Source organism: Telmatherina bonti (genome assembly GCF_933228915.1).
Source record: "Telmatherina bonti genome assembly, chromosome: 9".
Classification (NCBI taxonomy): domain Eukaryota; kingdom Metazoa; phylum Chordata; class Actinopteri; order Atheriniformes; family Telmatherinidae; genus Telmatherina; species Telmatherina bonti.
In genome coordinates this window covers 38453923-38470198 of record NC_136627.1, presented here as the reverse complement: position 1 = coordinate 38470198, position 16276 = coordinate 38453923, and the positions used below count along the sequence as shown (strand labels likewise).

The 16276-nt window shown below is 54.4% G+C and overlaps 1 protein-coding gene across 1 annotated transcript in view; it reads left to right on the top strand.

Moving 5' to 3' along the window:
• Positions 1 to 16276, top strand: part of LOC306760294 (uncharacterized protein) — a gene marked incomplete at both ends in the record, with an annotated part of 71205 nt that overhangs the window by 29962 nt on the left and 24967 nt on the right. Inside the window, 23 exons of the mRNA XM_079246094.1 lie at positions 24 to 140; positions 241 to 309; positions 378 to 413; positions 2038 to 2100; positions 2197 to 2232; positions 2405 to 2446; positions 6971 to 7051; positions 7354 to 7416; positions 7487 to 7531; positions 7631 to 7684; positions 7795 to 7855; positions 7947 to 8077; positions 8715 to 8853; positions 10546 to 10701; positions 10781 to 10870; positions 11038 to 11198; positions 11269 to 11341; positions 12553 to 12659; positions 14681 to 14864; positions 14959 to 15027; positions 15106 to 15213; positions 15311 to 15379; positions 15606 to 15755. Of these exons, the coding sequence (XP_079102220.1) occupies positions 24 to 140; positions 241 to 309; positions 378 to 413; positions 2038 to 2100; positions 2197 to 2232; positions 2405 to 2446; positions 6971 to 7051; positions 7354 to 7416; positions 7487 to 7531; positions 7631 to 7684; positions 7795 to 7855; positions 7947 to 8077; positions 8715 to 8853; positions 10546 to 10701; positions 10781 to 10870; positions 11038 to 11198; positions 11269 to 11341; positions 12553 to 12659; positions 14681 to 14864; positions 14959 to 15027; positions 15106 to 15213; positions 15311 to 15379; positions 15606 to 15755 (2104 nt within the window). The remainder of the gene's footprint in view (positions 1 to 23; positions 141 to 240; positions 310 to 377; positions 414 to 2037; positions 2101 to 2196; positions 2233 to 2404; positions 2447 to 6970; positions 7052 to 7353; positions 7417 to 7486; positions 7532 to 7630; positions 7685 to 7794; positions 7856 to 7946; positions 8078 to 8714; positions 8854 to 10545; positions 10702 to 10780; positions 10871 to 11037; positions 11199 to 11268; positions 11342 to 12552; positions 12660 to 14680; positions 14865 to 14958; positions 15028 to 15105; positions 15214 to 15310; positions 15380 to 15605; positions 15756 to 16276) is intronic.

Below are 16276 nucleotides of genomic sequence, written 5' to 3'. Positions count from 1 at the left end.
TCTGTTTACATTTCCTGGTTCAGGGTCACCCGGGACCTGCTGGCGGTCCCGGTATTCCAGGTCTGGATGGATGTAACGGAACGAGAGGAGACCTGGGAAATCCCGGGCTTCAAGGAGAGCGAGGACCCAAAGGAGAACCGGTAAAATACAAAGCTGTACACATATATGAGTATGTCTCGTACGCAGTGTGTGGGAATTACAAACGGTTTCCATTATGTCATCGCCATGGTAACTCCACAGGGACTTGAAGGACCAAAGGGATATCCCGGAGACCCAACGGTCTTTTCCATACAGTACCCTGGACCACCTGTAAGTATTCTGCAGCAGATGAGGCTCGGCATGTTGGTCAGACTGATCTCAGTGTGTCCATCTTACAGGGGGACGTCGGGCCCAGAGGACTTCCAGGTCTGCAGGTGAGCAGAGACACTAAAGGCCTTTACGTTCCAGCGCCGCAGCAAATAATGACACGAAATTACAGATAATTCAGAGGTGAAATATCAACGTTTTTGTCTCTGAACACCGCGCTCAATGTGAAACTGCAAACAAATGATGAAAATTGTAAAACAAACTGCAAGTTGGCAAAAACAAAGATGGACTCCACATCAAGCGGGGACAATATCCTTCTGATGCTGCCGAAGAACTGGGTCCTGATCCACCCAGACCGCCAGGACCTGATCCACCCAGACCGCCAGGTCCTGATCCACCCAGACCGCCAGGACCTGATCCACCCAGACCGCCAGGACCTGATCCACCCAGACCGCCAGGACCTGATCCACCCAGACCGCCAGGTCCTGATCCACCCAGACCGCCAGGTCCTGATCCACCCAGACCGCCAGGACCTGATCCACCCAGACCGCCAGGACCTGATCCACCCAGACCGCCAGGACCTGATCCACCCAGACCGCCAGGTCCTGATCCACCCAGACCGCCAGGACCTGATCCACCCAGACCGCCAGGTCCTGATCCACCCAGACCGCCAGGACCTGATCCACCCAGACCGCCAGGTCCTGATCCACCCAGACCGCCAGGTCCTGATCCACCCAGACCGCCAGGACCTGATCCACCCAGACCGCCAGGTCCTGATCCACCCAGACCGCCAGGACCTGATCCACCCAGACCGCCAGGACCTGATCCACCCAGACCGCCAGGACCTGATCCACCCAGACCGCCAGGTCCTGATCCACCCAGACCGCCAGGACCTGATCCACCCAGACCGCCAGGTCCTGATCCACCCAGACCGCCAGGACCTGATCCACCCAGACCGCCAGGACCTGATCCACCCAGACCGCCAGGTCCTGATCCACCCAGACCGCCAGGTCCTGATCCACCCAGACCGCCAGGACCTGATCCACCCAGACCGCCAGGTCCTGATCCACCCAGACCGCCAGGACCTGATCCACCCAGACCGCCAGGTCCTGATCCACCCAGACCGCCAGGTCCTGATCCACCCAGACCGCCAGGTCCTGATCCACCCAGACCGCCAGGACCTGATCCACCCAGACCGCCAGGACCTGATCCACCCAGACCGCCAGGTCCTGATCCACCCAGACCGCCAGGTCCTGATCCACCCAGACCGCCAGGACCTGATCCACCCAGACCGCCAGGACCTGATCCACCCAGACCACCAGGACCTGATCCACCCAGACCGCCAGGTCCTGATGCAGATCCATGTTTTCTTTCCTCTGGAAATGAAACCTCCCTTTGAGTCTGGGTCAAGACAAGATTGGTCCTGAAGACCAGGACCTGAACCAATGACACCACAGAGCTGGTGTCTGTTAAACAAATCAAATCAAACGTTATCACACATAACATGCAACTCACAGTGCTTTACATATAAACCCCCCCTTCCCTATCCAATCTACATGACCAGAAATGTATCATTGTAACATAAACATGGTTATATCGACACATATGGACATAAATATACCTGCACTGATGCAACAGAAACACACACACGACCATGTACATAAAACAATGTCTTGTAGCATGGAGAGGTCGTAGAGGTTCACCTTCAGATGTCTGTCTCCACGGCTGCAGGGGGAACAGGGTCCTCCAGGTAAACATGGAGCTCTTGGTCCTCAAGGACCAGATGGGAGAAATGTGAGTCCTAATAAAGCAGAAACACCTTTCAGTCGTTCCTCAGGGAGTTCAGATCCCATCAGATCCAGTGCTGAATGTTTTTCTGCTTCTCTGCAGGGCATCCCTGGTTCCCCTGGTTTCAGAGGCCCACCGGTAAGCGAAGCTGTAGTATCCTGGATTTCATATCAACTGCCTTCAAACAACTAACCAAATCAGTGTTACTTCACAGAGAACCAGAAATCTATCAGCTGATTTCTTGATTAGGAATCAGTGTTGTTAGCAGTGGTGTGAAATCTCACAGCTGGTGGTTGTGTCTGTGTTTCAGGGAGAAAGAGGGCGGTCTTTACCCGGCCAGAAAGGAGAAGAGGTACGAGCACACCATCAGCTTGCTTCCTTACTAATACTAAACCAGACGGGCTGGAGGAGGACCAGGTCTCAGGGTGGTCCAGTCAGGGTCCAGACCTCATCCTGACTGCTGGAACCAGACGGGCTAGAGGAGGACCAGGTCTCAGGGTGGTCCAGTCAGGGTCCAGACATCATCCTGACTGCTGGAACCAGACGGGCTGGAGGAGGACCAGGTCTCAGGGTGGTCCAGTCAGGGTCCAGACATCATCCTGACTGCTGGAACCAGACGGGCTGGAGGAGGACCAGGTCTCAGGGTGGTCCAGTCAGGGTCCAGACCTCATCCTGACTGCAGGAACCAGACAGGCTGGAGGAGGACCAGGTCTCAGGGTGGTCCAGTCAGGGTCCAGACCTCATCCTGACTGCTGGAACCAGACGGGCTAGAGGAGGACCAGGTCTCAGGGTGGTCCAGTCAGGGTCCAGACATCATCCTGACTGCTGGAACCAGACGGGCTGGAGGAGGACCAGGTCTCAGGGTGGTCCAGTCAGGGTCCAGACCTCATCCTGACTGCAGGAACCAGACAGGCTGGAGGAGGACCAGGTCTAAGTGTGGTCCAGTCAGGGTCCAGACCTCATCCTGACTGCAGGAACCAGACGGGCTAGAGGAGGACCAGGTCTCAGGGTGGTCCAGTCAGGGTCCAGACCTCATCCTGACTGCTGGAACCAGACGGGCTGGAGGAGGACCAGGTCTCAGGGTGGTCCAGTCAGGGTCCAGACCTCATCCTGACTGCTGGAACCAGACGGGCTAGAGGAGGACCAGGTCTCAGGGTGGTCCAGTCAGGGTCCAGACATCATCCTGACTGCTGGAACCAGACGGGCTAGAGGAGGACCAGGTCTCAGGGTGGTCCAGTCAGGGTCCAGACATCATCCTGACTGCTGGAACCAGACGGGCTGGAGGAGGACCAGGTCTCAGGGTGGTCCAGTCAGGGTCCAGACATCATCCTGACTGCTGGAACCAGACGGGCTGGAGGAGGACCAGGTCTCAGGGTAGTCCAGTCAGGGTCCAGACCTCATCCTGACTGCAGGAACCAGACAGGCTGGAGGAGGACCAGGTCTAAGTGTGGTCCAGTCAGGGTCCAGACCTCATCCTGACTGCAGGAACCAGACGGGCTGGAGGAGGACCAGGTCTCAGGGTGGTCCAGTCAGGGTCCAGACATCATCCTGACTGCTGGAACCAGACGGGCTGGAGGAGGACCAGGTCTCAGGGTGGTCCAGTCAGGGTCCAGACATCATCCTGACTGCTGGAACCAGACGGGCTGGAGGAGGACCAGGTCTCAGGGTGGTCCAGTCAGGGTCCAGACATCATCCTGACTGCTGGAACCAGACGGGCTGGAGGAGGACCAGGTCTCAGGGTGGTCCAGTCAGGGTCCAGACATCATCCTGACTGCAGGAACCAGACGGGCTGGAGGAGGACCAGGTCTAAGTGTGGTCCAGTCAGGGTCCAGACCTCATCCTGACTGCAGGAACCAGACGGGCTAGAGGAGGACCAGGTCTCAGGGTGGTCCAGTCAGGGTCCAGACCTCATCCTGACTGCTGGAACCAGACGGGCTAGAGGAGGACCAGGTCTCAGGGTGGTCCAGTCAGGGTCCAGACATCATCCTGACTGCTGGAACCAGACGGGCTGGAGGAGGACCAGGTCTCAGGGTGGTCCAGTCAGGGTCCAGACATCATCCTGACTGCAGGAACCAGACGGGCTGGAGGAGGACCAGGTCTAAGTGTGGTCCAGTCAGGGTCCAGACCTCATCCTGACTGCAGGAACCAGACGGGCTGGAGGAGGACCAGGTCTCAGGGTGGTCCAGTCAGGGTCCAGACCTCATCCTGACTGCTGGAACCAGACGGGCTAGAGGAGGACCAGGTCTCAGGGTGGTCCAGTCAGGGTCCAGACATCATCCTGACTGCTGGAACCAGACGGGCTGGAGGAGGACCAGGTCTCAGGGTAGTCCAGTCAGGGTCCAGACATCATCCTGACTGCTGGAACCAGACGGGCTAGAGGAGGACCAGGTCTCAGGGTGGTCCAGTCAGGGTCCAGACATCATCCTGACTGCTGGAACCAGACGGGCTAGAGGAGGACCAGGTCTCAGGGTGGTCCAGTCAGGGTCCAGACATCATCCTGACTGCTGGAACCAGACGGGCTGGAGGAGGACCAGGTCTCAGGGTGGTCCAGTCAGGGTCCAGACATCATCCTGACTGCTGGAACCAGACGGGCTGGAGGAGGACCAGGTCTCAGGGTAGTCCAGTCAGGGTCCAGACCTCATCCTGACTGCAGGAACCAGACAGGCTGGAGGAGGACCAGGTCTAAGTGTGGTCCAGTCAGGGTCCAGACCTCATCCTGACTGCAGGAACCAGACGGGCTGGAGGAGGACCAGGTCTCAGGGTGGTCCAGTCAGGGTCCAGACATCATCCTGACTGCTGGAACCAGACGGGCTGGAGGAGGACCAGGTCTCAGGGTGGTCCAGTCAGGGTCCAGACATCATCCTGACTGCTGGAACCAGACGGGCTGGAGGAGGACCAGGTCTCAGGGTGGTCCAGTCAGGGTCCAGACATCATCCTGACTGCTGGAACCAGACGGGCTAGAGGAGGACCAGGTCTCAGGGTGGTCCAGTCAGGGTCCAGACATCATCCTGACTGCTGGAACCAGACGGGCTAGAGGAGGACCAGGTCTCAGTGTGGTCCAGTCAGGGTCCAGACATCATCCTGACTGCTGGAACCAGACGGGCTAGAGGAGGACCAGGTCTCAGGGTGGTCCAGTCAGGGTCCAGACATCATCCTGACTGCAGGAACCAGACGGGCTGGAGGAGGACCAGGTCTCAGTGTGGTCCAGTCAGGGTCCAGACATCATCCTGACTGCTGGAACCAGACGGGCTGGAGGAGGACCAGGTCTCAGGGTGGTCCAGTCAGGGTCCAGACATCATCCTGACTGCTGGAACCAGACGGGCTAGAGGAGGACCAGGTCTCAGGGTGGTCCAGTCAGGGTCCAGACATCATCCTGACTGCTGGAACCAGACGGGCTAGAGGAGGACCAGGTCTCAGGGTGGTCCAGTCAGGGTCCAGACCTCATCCTGACTGCAGGAACCAGACAGGCTGGAGGAGGACCAGGTCTAAGTGTGGTCCAGTCAGGGTCCAGACCTCATCCTGACTGCAGGAACCAGACAGGCTGGAGGAGGACCAGGTCTCAGGGTGGTCCAGTCAGGGTCCAGACCTCTTCCTGACTGCAGGAACCAGACGGGCTGGAGGAGGACCAGGTCTCAGGGTGGTCCAGTCAGGGTCCAGACCTCATCCTGACTGCAGGAACCAGACAGGCTGGAGGAGGACCAGGTCTCAGGGTGGTCCAGTCAGGGTCCAGACCTCATCCTGACTGCAGGAACCAGACAGGCTGGAGGAGGACCAGGTCTCAGGGTGGTCCAGTCAGAGTTCAGACCTCATCCTGACTGGAGGAACCAGACGGGCTGGAGGAGGACCAGGTCTAAGTGTGGTCCAGTCAGGGTCCAGACCTCATCCTGACTGCAGGAACCAGACGGGCTGGAGGAGGACCAGGTCTAAGTTTGGTCCAGTCAGGGTCCAGACCTCATCCTGACTGCAGGAACCAGACAGGCTGGAGGAGGAACAGGTCTAAGTGTGGTCCAGTCAGGGTCCAGACCTCTTCCTGACTGCAGGAACCAGACGGGCTGGAGGAGGACCAGGTCTCAGGGTGGTCCAGTCAGGGTCCAGACATCATCCTGACTGGAGGAACCAGACGGGCTGGAGGAGGACCAGGTCTAAGTGTGGTCCAGTCAGGGTCCAGACCTCATCCTGACTGCAGGAACCAGACGGGCTGGAGGAGGACCAGGTCTCAGGGTAGTCCAGTCAGGGTCCAGACCTCATCCAGACTGCAGGAACCAGACGGGCTGGAGGAGGACCAGGTCTCAGGGTAGTCCAGTCAGGGTCCAGACATCATCCTGACTGCAGGAACCAGACGGGCTGGAGGAGGACCAGGTCTAAGGGTGGTCCAGTCAGAGTCCAGACATCATCCTGACTGCTGGAACCAGACGGGCTGGAGGAGGACCAGGTCTCAGGGTGGTCCAGTCAGGGTCCAGACATCATCCTGACTGCTGGAACCAGACGGGCTGGAGGAGGATCAGGTCTAAGGGTGGTCCGTCAGGGTCCAGACCTCATCCTGACTGCTGGAACCAGACAGGCTGGAGGAGGACCAGGTCTAAGGGTGGTCCAGTCAGGGTCCAGACCTCATCCTGACTGCAGGAACCAGACGGGCTGGAGGAGGACCAGGTCTAAGGGTGGTCCAGTCAGGGTCCAGACCTCATCCTGACTGGAGGAGGACCAGGTCTAAGGGTGGTCCAGTCAGGGTCTAGACCTCATCCTGACTGGAGGATCCAGTAAGATTCGAGACGAACCAGGTTTTTTAATGGGGTCCAGTCCAGACCAGGGAGCTACAGGATTGAAGCCACAGAACTCTGATCATCTCTGAACCACTACCGTTCTGTGTGATCCACAGGGAGAGCAGGGAAACCAAGGACCTCCAGGACCCTTTGAGTATGTGGACCCTCCAGAGGATCTGTACATCAAAGGAGAAAAGGTTGGTGAGACTTGGTCTGATTGGTCGGTTCTACAGAGGTTCTACTTACTTCTTACGGTTTTGGTTCTTACTGGAGCTCAAACATTAGGTTCTGTTGTGGACTTATCAGGGGCCTATGATGGGTTCTTTTGGTTCTGGTTCTGATGGGACATTCTGCTGGTTTTTCAGGGTCTTCCAGGGATTAAAGGAGTCTGTGGCATTCAGGGACAGTCGGTAGGTATTCTGATTAAACCTGTCAGCAGCAGTCATCTCATGGATATTTATTGATCTGCATTAATGAGGAAGAATATATGTGGTTCTAGGGCCCCGATGGTCTTCCTGGGATCAAAGGAGAGAAGGGGATTGTGGGTTTTCCTGGACTCAGGGTAAGACTCCTGCCTTAGTTCAGAAGCTGGATCACTGATGGGGCTTCAGTCTGGTTGTCTTTTGTTTCAGGGTGAATCGGGTTCCCCTGGTCCACCCGGAGAGAAAGGGGACAAAGTGAGTGAAACTTCCCATTTTAATACGTTTTTATCTGCCGCTCTTTGGGGGTTTTGATTTGGTCCTCATCTGAACTGATGAGTGATTTTGGTTTTTCAGGGAATACAAGGAAGTGCGGGCCTCCCAGGTCTGATTGGACGAGAAGGTCTTCAGGTAAGTTCTCTGACGTTGATCCTGATCCAGATTCTGGAGGGTTTTCCAGAACCTTCTTTAGGAAATGAGGGACTTTGTGTTTGATGAGACATAATCCTCTCTTTTCCCAGGGCATGACCGGAGATCAGGGCCCAAAAGGGCTTCCTCGGAGCTCTGAAATCGTTTACACGGGTACAGATTAAACCACAGATCAATCGGTTAATTGATGATCGATTGATGTCACATTTATGTTTGGATGTCATCACTGTTTCTGCTATTCCAGGTGAGGTCGGGGACCCCGGCATCCCTGGAGAGCGAGGTCCTCCTGGAGACATGGGTCTGATGGGGATAAATGGCACACAAGGATTCCCAGGGAGATCAACACAAGGTCAGGGCCTGCAGCCCTTGAGCAAGGCAGCATTTAATGTGGCAGCTTGTTTCCAATAGAATTCACCAAATTTAGGGTGGTATTCTATTCTCCATCCATCCATCTTACTGCTTATGTGGGGTCGGGTCGCGGGGGCAGCAACCTAAGTAGGGAAGCCCAGACTTCCCTCTCCCCAGCCACATCTGCCAACTCTGTGGGGGGATCCCGAGGCGTTCCCAGGCCAGCCGAGAGATGTAATCCCTCCAGCGTGTCCTGGGTCTTCCCCGGGGTCTCCTCCCAGAGGGACGTGCCTGGAACACCTCACCAGGGAGGTCCAGGAGGCATCCTGACCAGATGCCCGAGCCACCTCAACTGGTTCCTCTCGATGTGGAGGAGCAGCGGCTCTACTCTGATCTCCTCCCGGATGACCGAGCTCCTCACCCTATCTCTAAGGGAGAGCCCGGCCACCCTGCAGAGGAAACTCATTTCAGCCGCCTGTATACGAGATCTCCTTCTTTCATCCTTCCCTCACTCGTGAACAAGACCCCGAGATATTTAAACTCCTCCACTTGAGGCAGGACCTGACTCCCGACCCGGAGAGGGCAATCAAACAAAGTGAAATCCTGGAAACAAATCCGGCATACTGCCAGAAATGTGGACCAAGCTCTGACACCTGTTGTATAGGGACCGTACAGCTCGTACAAGGGGGTCCGGTACCCCATACTCCTGCAGTACCCCTCAGAGGAGTCCCCGTGGTACACGGATGAATGCCCTCTCCAGGTCAACAAAGCACAAAGCACAGCCCCCAGAGGGTATAGAGCTGGTCCACTGTTCCGCGACCAGGACAAAAACCACACTGCTCCTCCTCAATCCGAGATTCGACTATCCGGCGGACCCTCCTCTCCAGGACCCCTGAATAGACCTTACCAGGGAGGCTGAGGAGTGTGAGTCCCCTGTAATTGGAACACACCCTCCGGTCCCCCTTCTTAAAAAGGGGGACCACCCCCCCAGTCTGCCAATCCAGCGGTACTGTCCCCGATGACCACGCGATGCTGCAGAGGCGTGTCAGCCAGGACAGCCCCACAGCATCCAGAGCCTTAAGGAACTCCGGGCGGATCTCATCCACCCCCGGGGCCTTGCCACCAAGGAGCTTTTTGACCACCTCAGTGACTTCAACCCCAGAGATATGAGAGTCCACCCCTGAGTCCCCCAGTTCTGCTTCCTCATCGGAAGACGTGTTGGTAGGATTGAGGAGGTCTTCGAAGTATTCCTTCCACCGACCGACAATGTCCCGAGTTGAGGTCAGCAGCTCCCCACCTCCACTGTACACAGTGTTGATGGAGCACTGCTTCCCCCTCCTAAGCTGCCAGATGGTGGACCAGAATCACCCCAAAGCCATCCAGATGGTTCTGATTGGTAGCAGTGCTTATGCACCGAACAGCAGTTCAGAGTACCCACCCTTTCTGGAGTCCTTGGAAGGAGTGTTGTAAGGTGCTCCCTCTGGGGACTCTCTTGTTCTGCTGGGGGACTTCAGTGCTCACGTAGGCAATAACAGTGAGACCTGGAGGGAAGTGATTTGGAGGCATGACCTTTGTTGTTCGACTTGTTGGACAGTTTAAAAAATATTCCACTTTTTCCTGTTGACGAAAAGTTGCCCTCCCGTAGGCTCACCATCTGCGGGAGGAGCCGTAGGGGTCGGCTTCAGAGTACCCACCCTTTCTGGAGTCCTTGGAGGGAGTGCTGGAGGGTGCTCTTTCTGGGGACTCCATTGTTCTGCTGGGGGACTTCAATGCTCACGAGGCATGGTCCCCCCCCTCTGAACCAAAATGGTGTTTTGTTATTGGACTTCTGTGCTCGTCATGGATTGTCCATAACGAACACCATGTTCCAACCTAAGAGTGTCCATATGTAAACCTGGCATCAGGACTCCCTGGGCCGCAGTTCGATGATCGATTTTGTAGTCGTATCATCAGACCTGCGGCCACATGCCTTGGACACTCAGGTGAAGAGGGGGGCGGAGCTTCAACTGATCACTACCTGGTGGTGAGTTGGCTCAGATGGTGGGGGAGGAAGCCTATCAGATATGGTATTCTATTCTATTTAGTCTTTTCTATTGTGATTTGACTTACATACACAGAAACTTACACACTCGAAAGGCACATCAGGAGGCAATTTGGGGTTTTTAGTGTCCTGCCTGAGGACACTTCGGCTAGTCAGGGGAAGCCTAGAATCGATCTCCCAACTTCCCAGTTGGACTGCTCTTCCTGCTGAGCTACTGCCGCCCCCTATGGTATGTGGGTGTCGGGTCAGATTTAAGGCGGTACAAGTGACATAATCCCTTTTTAGTTGATATAAAGCTGATTTAAGGTGGTGTGTGGATGTGGGGGGTGATGTGGTCAGATTTAAGGCGGTATCCTAAAAGTAAGTTTTACTCATATTTAAGGTGGTATTATGGTCAGATTTGAAGTGGTATTGACTGAAATTTAAGGCGGTATGATGCATTGTTTTTCTTCAGGACCACCAGGTGCTGTTGGTCGGACTGGAGCGCTGGGTGTCAAAGGAGACAAAGGAGGTCCAGGTCAGATGTTCACAGAGGGACTGACACCTGGAAAACCTGGAAAACCTGGAATACCTGGAGTCAGAGGGCCAAAGGGAGAGCCGGGTATTCCAGGTAATTACAGTGTTTCTGTAGCTGAGGTGTCAAACCTGTGATTCAGACACACCTGCTGACGTCTAGTTTTTTCTCATAGGAACGTATTGTGGTCCTGGGGACCCGGGACTCCCTGGAAACCCTGGAGGACAGGGGCCCCCAGGGTCCACAGGGTACAGAGGGATCAAAGGTCAGTGATAGGAGATTAAAAACTTTCTAAAGCGATGCTTAAAACACGTTTAAATAATTTATTTCTGTATTTATGATTGACTATGGCTTTAATTTTTGTACTCTGATCCTCTAAAGTTCCTAAACGGCTCGTTAGCTTCTTTATGCTAACATTAACTCCTGTTTCAGGGAACAGTGGCAACTGTTCTTGTGGCTCTCCACTTGACCTGCGAGGCCTTTCTGGTGCTATGGGTGAAAGGGGGGCTCAGGGGGACCCAGGAGACCCAGGGGCCCCTGGCCAAAGAGGAGAGAGGGGCTCACCTGGAGATAGAGGGGAGGGCGGTGAAGAGGTGAGTCCAAAGGTTACAAAGTCAGAGTTGGACTCGGTGAATCAGGACTGAGGGTGTCGCATGTTTTCAGGGTCTGGTTGGATTTCAAGGTGTCAGCGGCCTGAAAGGTCGGAAAGGAGACTTTACCGTGGTGGATTTTAAAGGTGAGTTCAAAGTCAACAACCTCCACTCCCCAAAAGTTGGGATGGTATGTAACAGGCTACAAATATCTTAATCTCATTGTGGTATTTTATCCCCAGTAGGAGATAAACAACACATCAGGTGTTGAAACTGAAAGATTTTGTGATTTGGTGGAAAATATGGGCTGATTCAGCCAGTTCAGCAGCCGGACTCTCCTGTTTACCGTGCTGTTGCTGAAATCTGCAAGATGTTGTCTGGATGGATCTGTAGTCTGCAGGACACGCCGTCCATGCTGTCCACAAACTATTCCACATCTTCATCCAGGTTTCCACTCAGAACATTTTAAATGAGCTTTGGTCCAGAGAAGACGGCGTGTTTCTGGATCCTCTTCACATATGGCTCCATGCCTGCTTTTAATGCAGAAGATCACCAGCGTCCAGCCTTTTCCCATGCATACAGAGATTCCTCCTAATTCTCGGAATCTTCTGATGATATTGTTACGTCCCGGCTCGCTATGGGTGACGGTCGCAACATAAATTAAAGCGTGCCAGATTTAATTGGAGTTTTAGGGAATTTTATTGTCCCACACAAAAAGGAAAAACAATATTCACCCGAGAGGGAGGGGCAGGTGGTGCAGCTTAAGTACAATCAAAGCAAACCCAAAACAAAAAGCACAAACTACTGTCAGTTAACCATCCAAAACAATCATGACAGAAAAACACAAGGCTAAGCCCAAAACTATACACACAAAAAAACAAGAATGCATTCAAAGAGCACAAAACACGAACAAGCACCACCAGCTACCCAGATAACAAAACCAACCAAAACTACACAAAAAGCCAACAGCAAGATGCACAACAAGGCTTAATATTTTCACACAAAACAGCAACCAGTCTGCGAGGGCAAGCTGTATCCAGAACCACAGCTGCCGCGGAATGAATAAGTTGCAGGTCCTTTATACTGGAGTGGAGATGTGTTGAGTCTTGATTGGTTCTGAAGGCAGCCAATCAGCAATACAGATGAATGGGGTGTGATGAGGAGGTGCCAATCTGAGCCAGGTGATGCTAGTGGAGGTTGTCCATGCTGTGAGAGAGGATTTATTAAAGGAAAGTGGTGGCAGCTGTAACAATATACAGTGAACATTTTTCTGAACCAGTTTTTTCTGATCCAGTTTGTGTCAGACTGGTGAACAACTGGGTCCAATGATGGTTCTGATTCTGACTTCTGTCTCCAGGACAGAAGGGAACCCGGGGCCAGCCGGGTCTTGTAGGCCCACAGGGTTTCTCAGGGAGAAATGGATTTGGTGGGTCTCCAGGGGCCCTTGGAAACCAGGGTCCACAGGTCAGTTACATCCTGAGCAGAACAAGCAGAACCGAGTTGGTTCTGAGAGTTCCCGATGACGTTCAGCGATTGTAAAACTTTATTCATCCATCTTCACCTCCTGTTTTCTGATGTTCCTCCATTTCTCCTGTCCAGCTTCAGCATTCTATTCTATTCTATTCTATTCTATTCTATTCTATTCTATTCTATTCTTCATCCATCTCCTCCATCCATGCAGAGATATCAGCAAGGCAAGCTGATATTCTCAGTGAAACGTTGTATCGTCTGGTGGGAGGGAGAGGAAACCTGAGTGTCATCTGCATAGCAGTGGTAGGAGAAGCCATGAGAGCTTCTAACTGCACCGAGTGAGGAGGTGTATGGTGGAAAGAGAAGAGGGCCGAGAACTGATCCCTGAGGCTCCCCTGTTTTCATGTGATCTGGACACTTCTCCTCACCAGAATACTCTGAAGGATCTTCCTGAGAGGTAGGAGGTGGACCAGGAGAGGACAGATCCAGGTTGACCAATGGATCTGGTCCAGCAGGACCAGCACCAGGACTGACCAGTGGATCTGGTCCAGCAGGACCAGGACCAGGACTGACCGGTGGATCTGGTCCAGCAGGACCAGCACCAGGACTGACCAGTGGATCTGGTCCAGCAGGACCAGGACCAGGACTGACCGGTGGATCTGGTCCAGCAGGACCAGGACCAGGACTGACCAGTGGATCTGGTCCAGCAGGACCAGCACCAGGACTGACCAGTGGATCTGGTCCAGCAGGACCAGGACCAGGACTGACCGGTGGATCTGGTCCAGCAGGACCAGCACCAGGACTGACCAGTGGATCTGGTCCAGCAGGACCAGGACTGACCGGTGGATCTGGTCCAGCAGGACCAGCACCAGGACTGACCAGTGGATCTGGTCCAGCAGGACCAGGACTGACCAGTGGATCTGGTCCAGCAGGACCAGCACCAGGACTGACCAGTGGATCTGGTCCAGCAGGACCAGGACCAGGACTGACCGGTGGATCTGGTCCAGCAGGACCAGCACCAGGACTGACCAGTGGATCTGGTCCAGCAGGACCAGGACCAGGACTGACCGGTGGATCTGGTCCAGCAGGACCAGCACCAGGACTGACCAGTGGATCTGGTCCAGCAGGACCAGGACTGACCAGTGGATCTGGTCCAGCAGGACCAGCACCAGGACTGACCAGTGGATCTGGTCCAGCAGGACCAGGACCAGGACTGACCAGTGGATCTGGTCCAGCAGGACCAGCACCAGGACTGACCAGTGGATCTGGTCCAGCAGGACCAGGACCAGGACTGACCAGTGGATCTGGTCCAGCAGGACCAGCACCAGGACTGACCAGTGGATCTGGTCCAGTAGGACCAGGACTGACCAGTGGATCTGGTGGTAGGGAACCAGTAGCAGACAGGAGACCAGTTCCAGACTGATGTGGATCTAACTGGTTTCTATCATGGAGGAACTGGGAGACTGAAGACGACCCACTCCAGTAGTGTGAACATGAGTGGCACCAGTGGGACCAGCCGGTAGTTTCCAACCTGGACTGGGTTGAGTGTGGGTTTCTTCAGCGGCGGGGTGACCCGAGCTTGCTGGAAGACAGAGGGAAAGACAGCGGATTCCAGCACCTGTTCTGGGCAAACCTACATAGTCTAGCCTCTGTTTCCAAACCGTCCAGGACCAGCTTTCCCTCCAGCATCCTCATCCCCAATCCCATCTACCCCCATGCACTAATCCCAATCTCATCCATCCTTGTTCCTGTTGCCATGTGTCCTCATCCTGATCCTGTACGTCCTCATTCCTCATCCAATCATCTTCATTCTCAGTCCGATACATTCTCACCCCCAACCCGCCTACCCGTCCACCTTTCCCGTCCATGATCATGGTCCATCCCATCCCCCGCCTTCCTCTTCCGCCTGTCTGGTCGGAACGCTTCAGGAACTCCCAGTCAGACGTTGTGATTGTAGGAACTTTTCCAGCCTACAGGAGGCACCGTTCTCCCATCTCTCAATCTGTTTTTCTCAGGGTGAAAGTTTACCGAGTCCTCCAGGAGACAGAGGCTTCCCGGGATTGTCCGGACCAAAGGGATTATTGGGACCTTCTGGCCCTCTGGGACCGGGTGTGATTGGAGCCATAGGACAGCGTGGGGACCCTGGGGAGCCAGGAGTTCCTGGAATTTCTGGTTTTCCGGGGCCGAGGGGTCTTAAAGGTACCGATCCGTATTATTTAGATTTGGTACTGGACCGTTTTTCTGGGGGTTCGCGAAGTCTGATCTCTTGTGTCCTGTTTGACTCCTGCTACAGGCGACCCTCTGCCATGTGTACCTCAAAGTCCCGGAGCTCCCGGGGAGAAAGGAGACTCTGGGAATCCAGGTAATCCCATCTGTCTGTTCAACTGTCCGACTTCCTGTTCGCCTGTCTCACCTCCTCCTCACCTGTCTGCATCTTCAGGTTCTCCAGGTGCCCCAGGTCCTCGAGGTTACCGAGGCATCACAGGGTTGGAGGGTCTTAAAGGAGACAAAGGGCAGCATGGATTTCCAGGAAAACCGGGAAGACCAGGTAGTGTCTCTCAGATCACCAGAGGTTCAGCAGTCTGAGAAAAAAACTGGGTACCCCATAGATGTTCTGGATTTTACATACCGCTCTCTTCCTGCAGGACCTCAAGGTTTGATTGGAGATACGGGAGATGAAGGGCCCGAGGGCTTCAGCTTTGTTGGAGAACCAGGTAAAATCATCATAAATCATTTTCATTCATAAAATTTAGCACAAAACGTCAGTAAATGAGTGTTCAGCGGAGGTTTTAGCTCGGGAAATTGGCAAGAACGGGTTGTGGTCCACACTCCATCAGAGAATCAATAAGTTCAACAAATTTCCCAAAGCAACTTGAAAGACTAGAAAAACCGTTGGGGAGGTTCACCTGAGCCCATTTTACAATGTGTTCTGTGTACCAGGCTCTCCAGGGCCCCCAGGCCCTCCTGGACTCCAAGGACCAGCTGGGGATTCTGAGCCAGGGCCTCCAGGAGCGGTTGGTTTGCCAGGACGTCTGGGGTCTCCAGGACCTAAAGGAGTGCCTGGTGCACCCGGTCAGGAAGGAGAACCAGGTGAGTTGTTGTTGGTTGTCTGCACACGAGGCTGATTGTTAGTTTCTGCTGGAAGCAATGTTGAGGCCAAAGCTCCAGTTCACATGGAGGTTTTACAGAAAGACCGGATGAGTTTTCAGTCACCTGCAGAGCAACGGAACGATTCAATCCAGCTTTATTTCAACAGTGTTGCTTCACAACCAAGTCATGACAGCGTACAGCCCGATTCATTCCACTTCATTTTAGTCCAATTCTAATCCAAATGAAACAAATCCGTCAAATGGCCCACACCAGTCCCGTTTTATGACCGGGCTCATAAAAACCAAACCATGAGGAGACTGTGACGCCACCTGAAACCATCAGGCAGTGTTGAGCAGTTTACCTGAGATGCAACCAGCGAAAGGAGCCACCTGCAATGTTTTAATGACCTCTCAGACCACCGCGTCTATGGCGTCTACAGTCTTTCTGAGAACGGAACCTTGAGGTTCTAAGACGTCACAGAGCAGGTCTCAGGCCAGCAGAAAGAAAAGAAGTCCCTGACT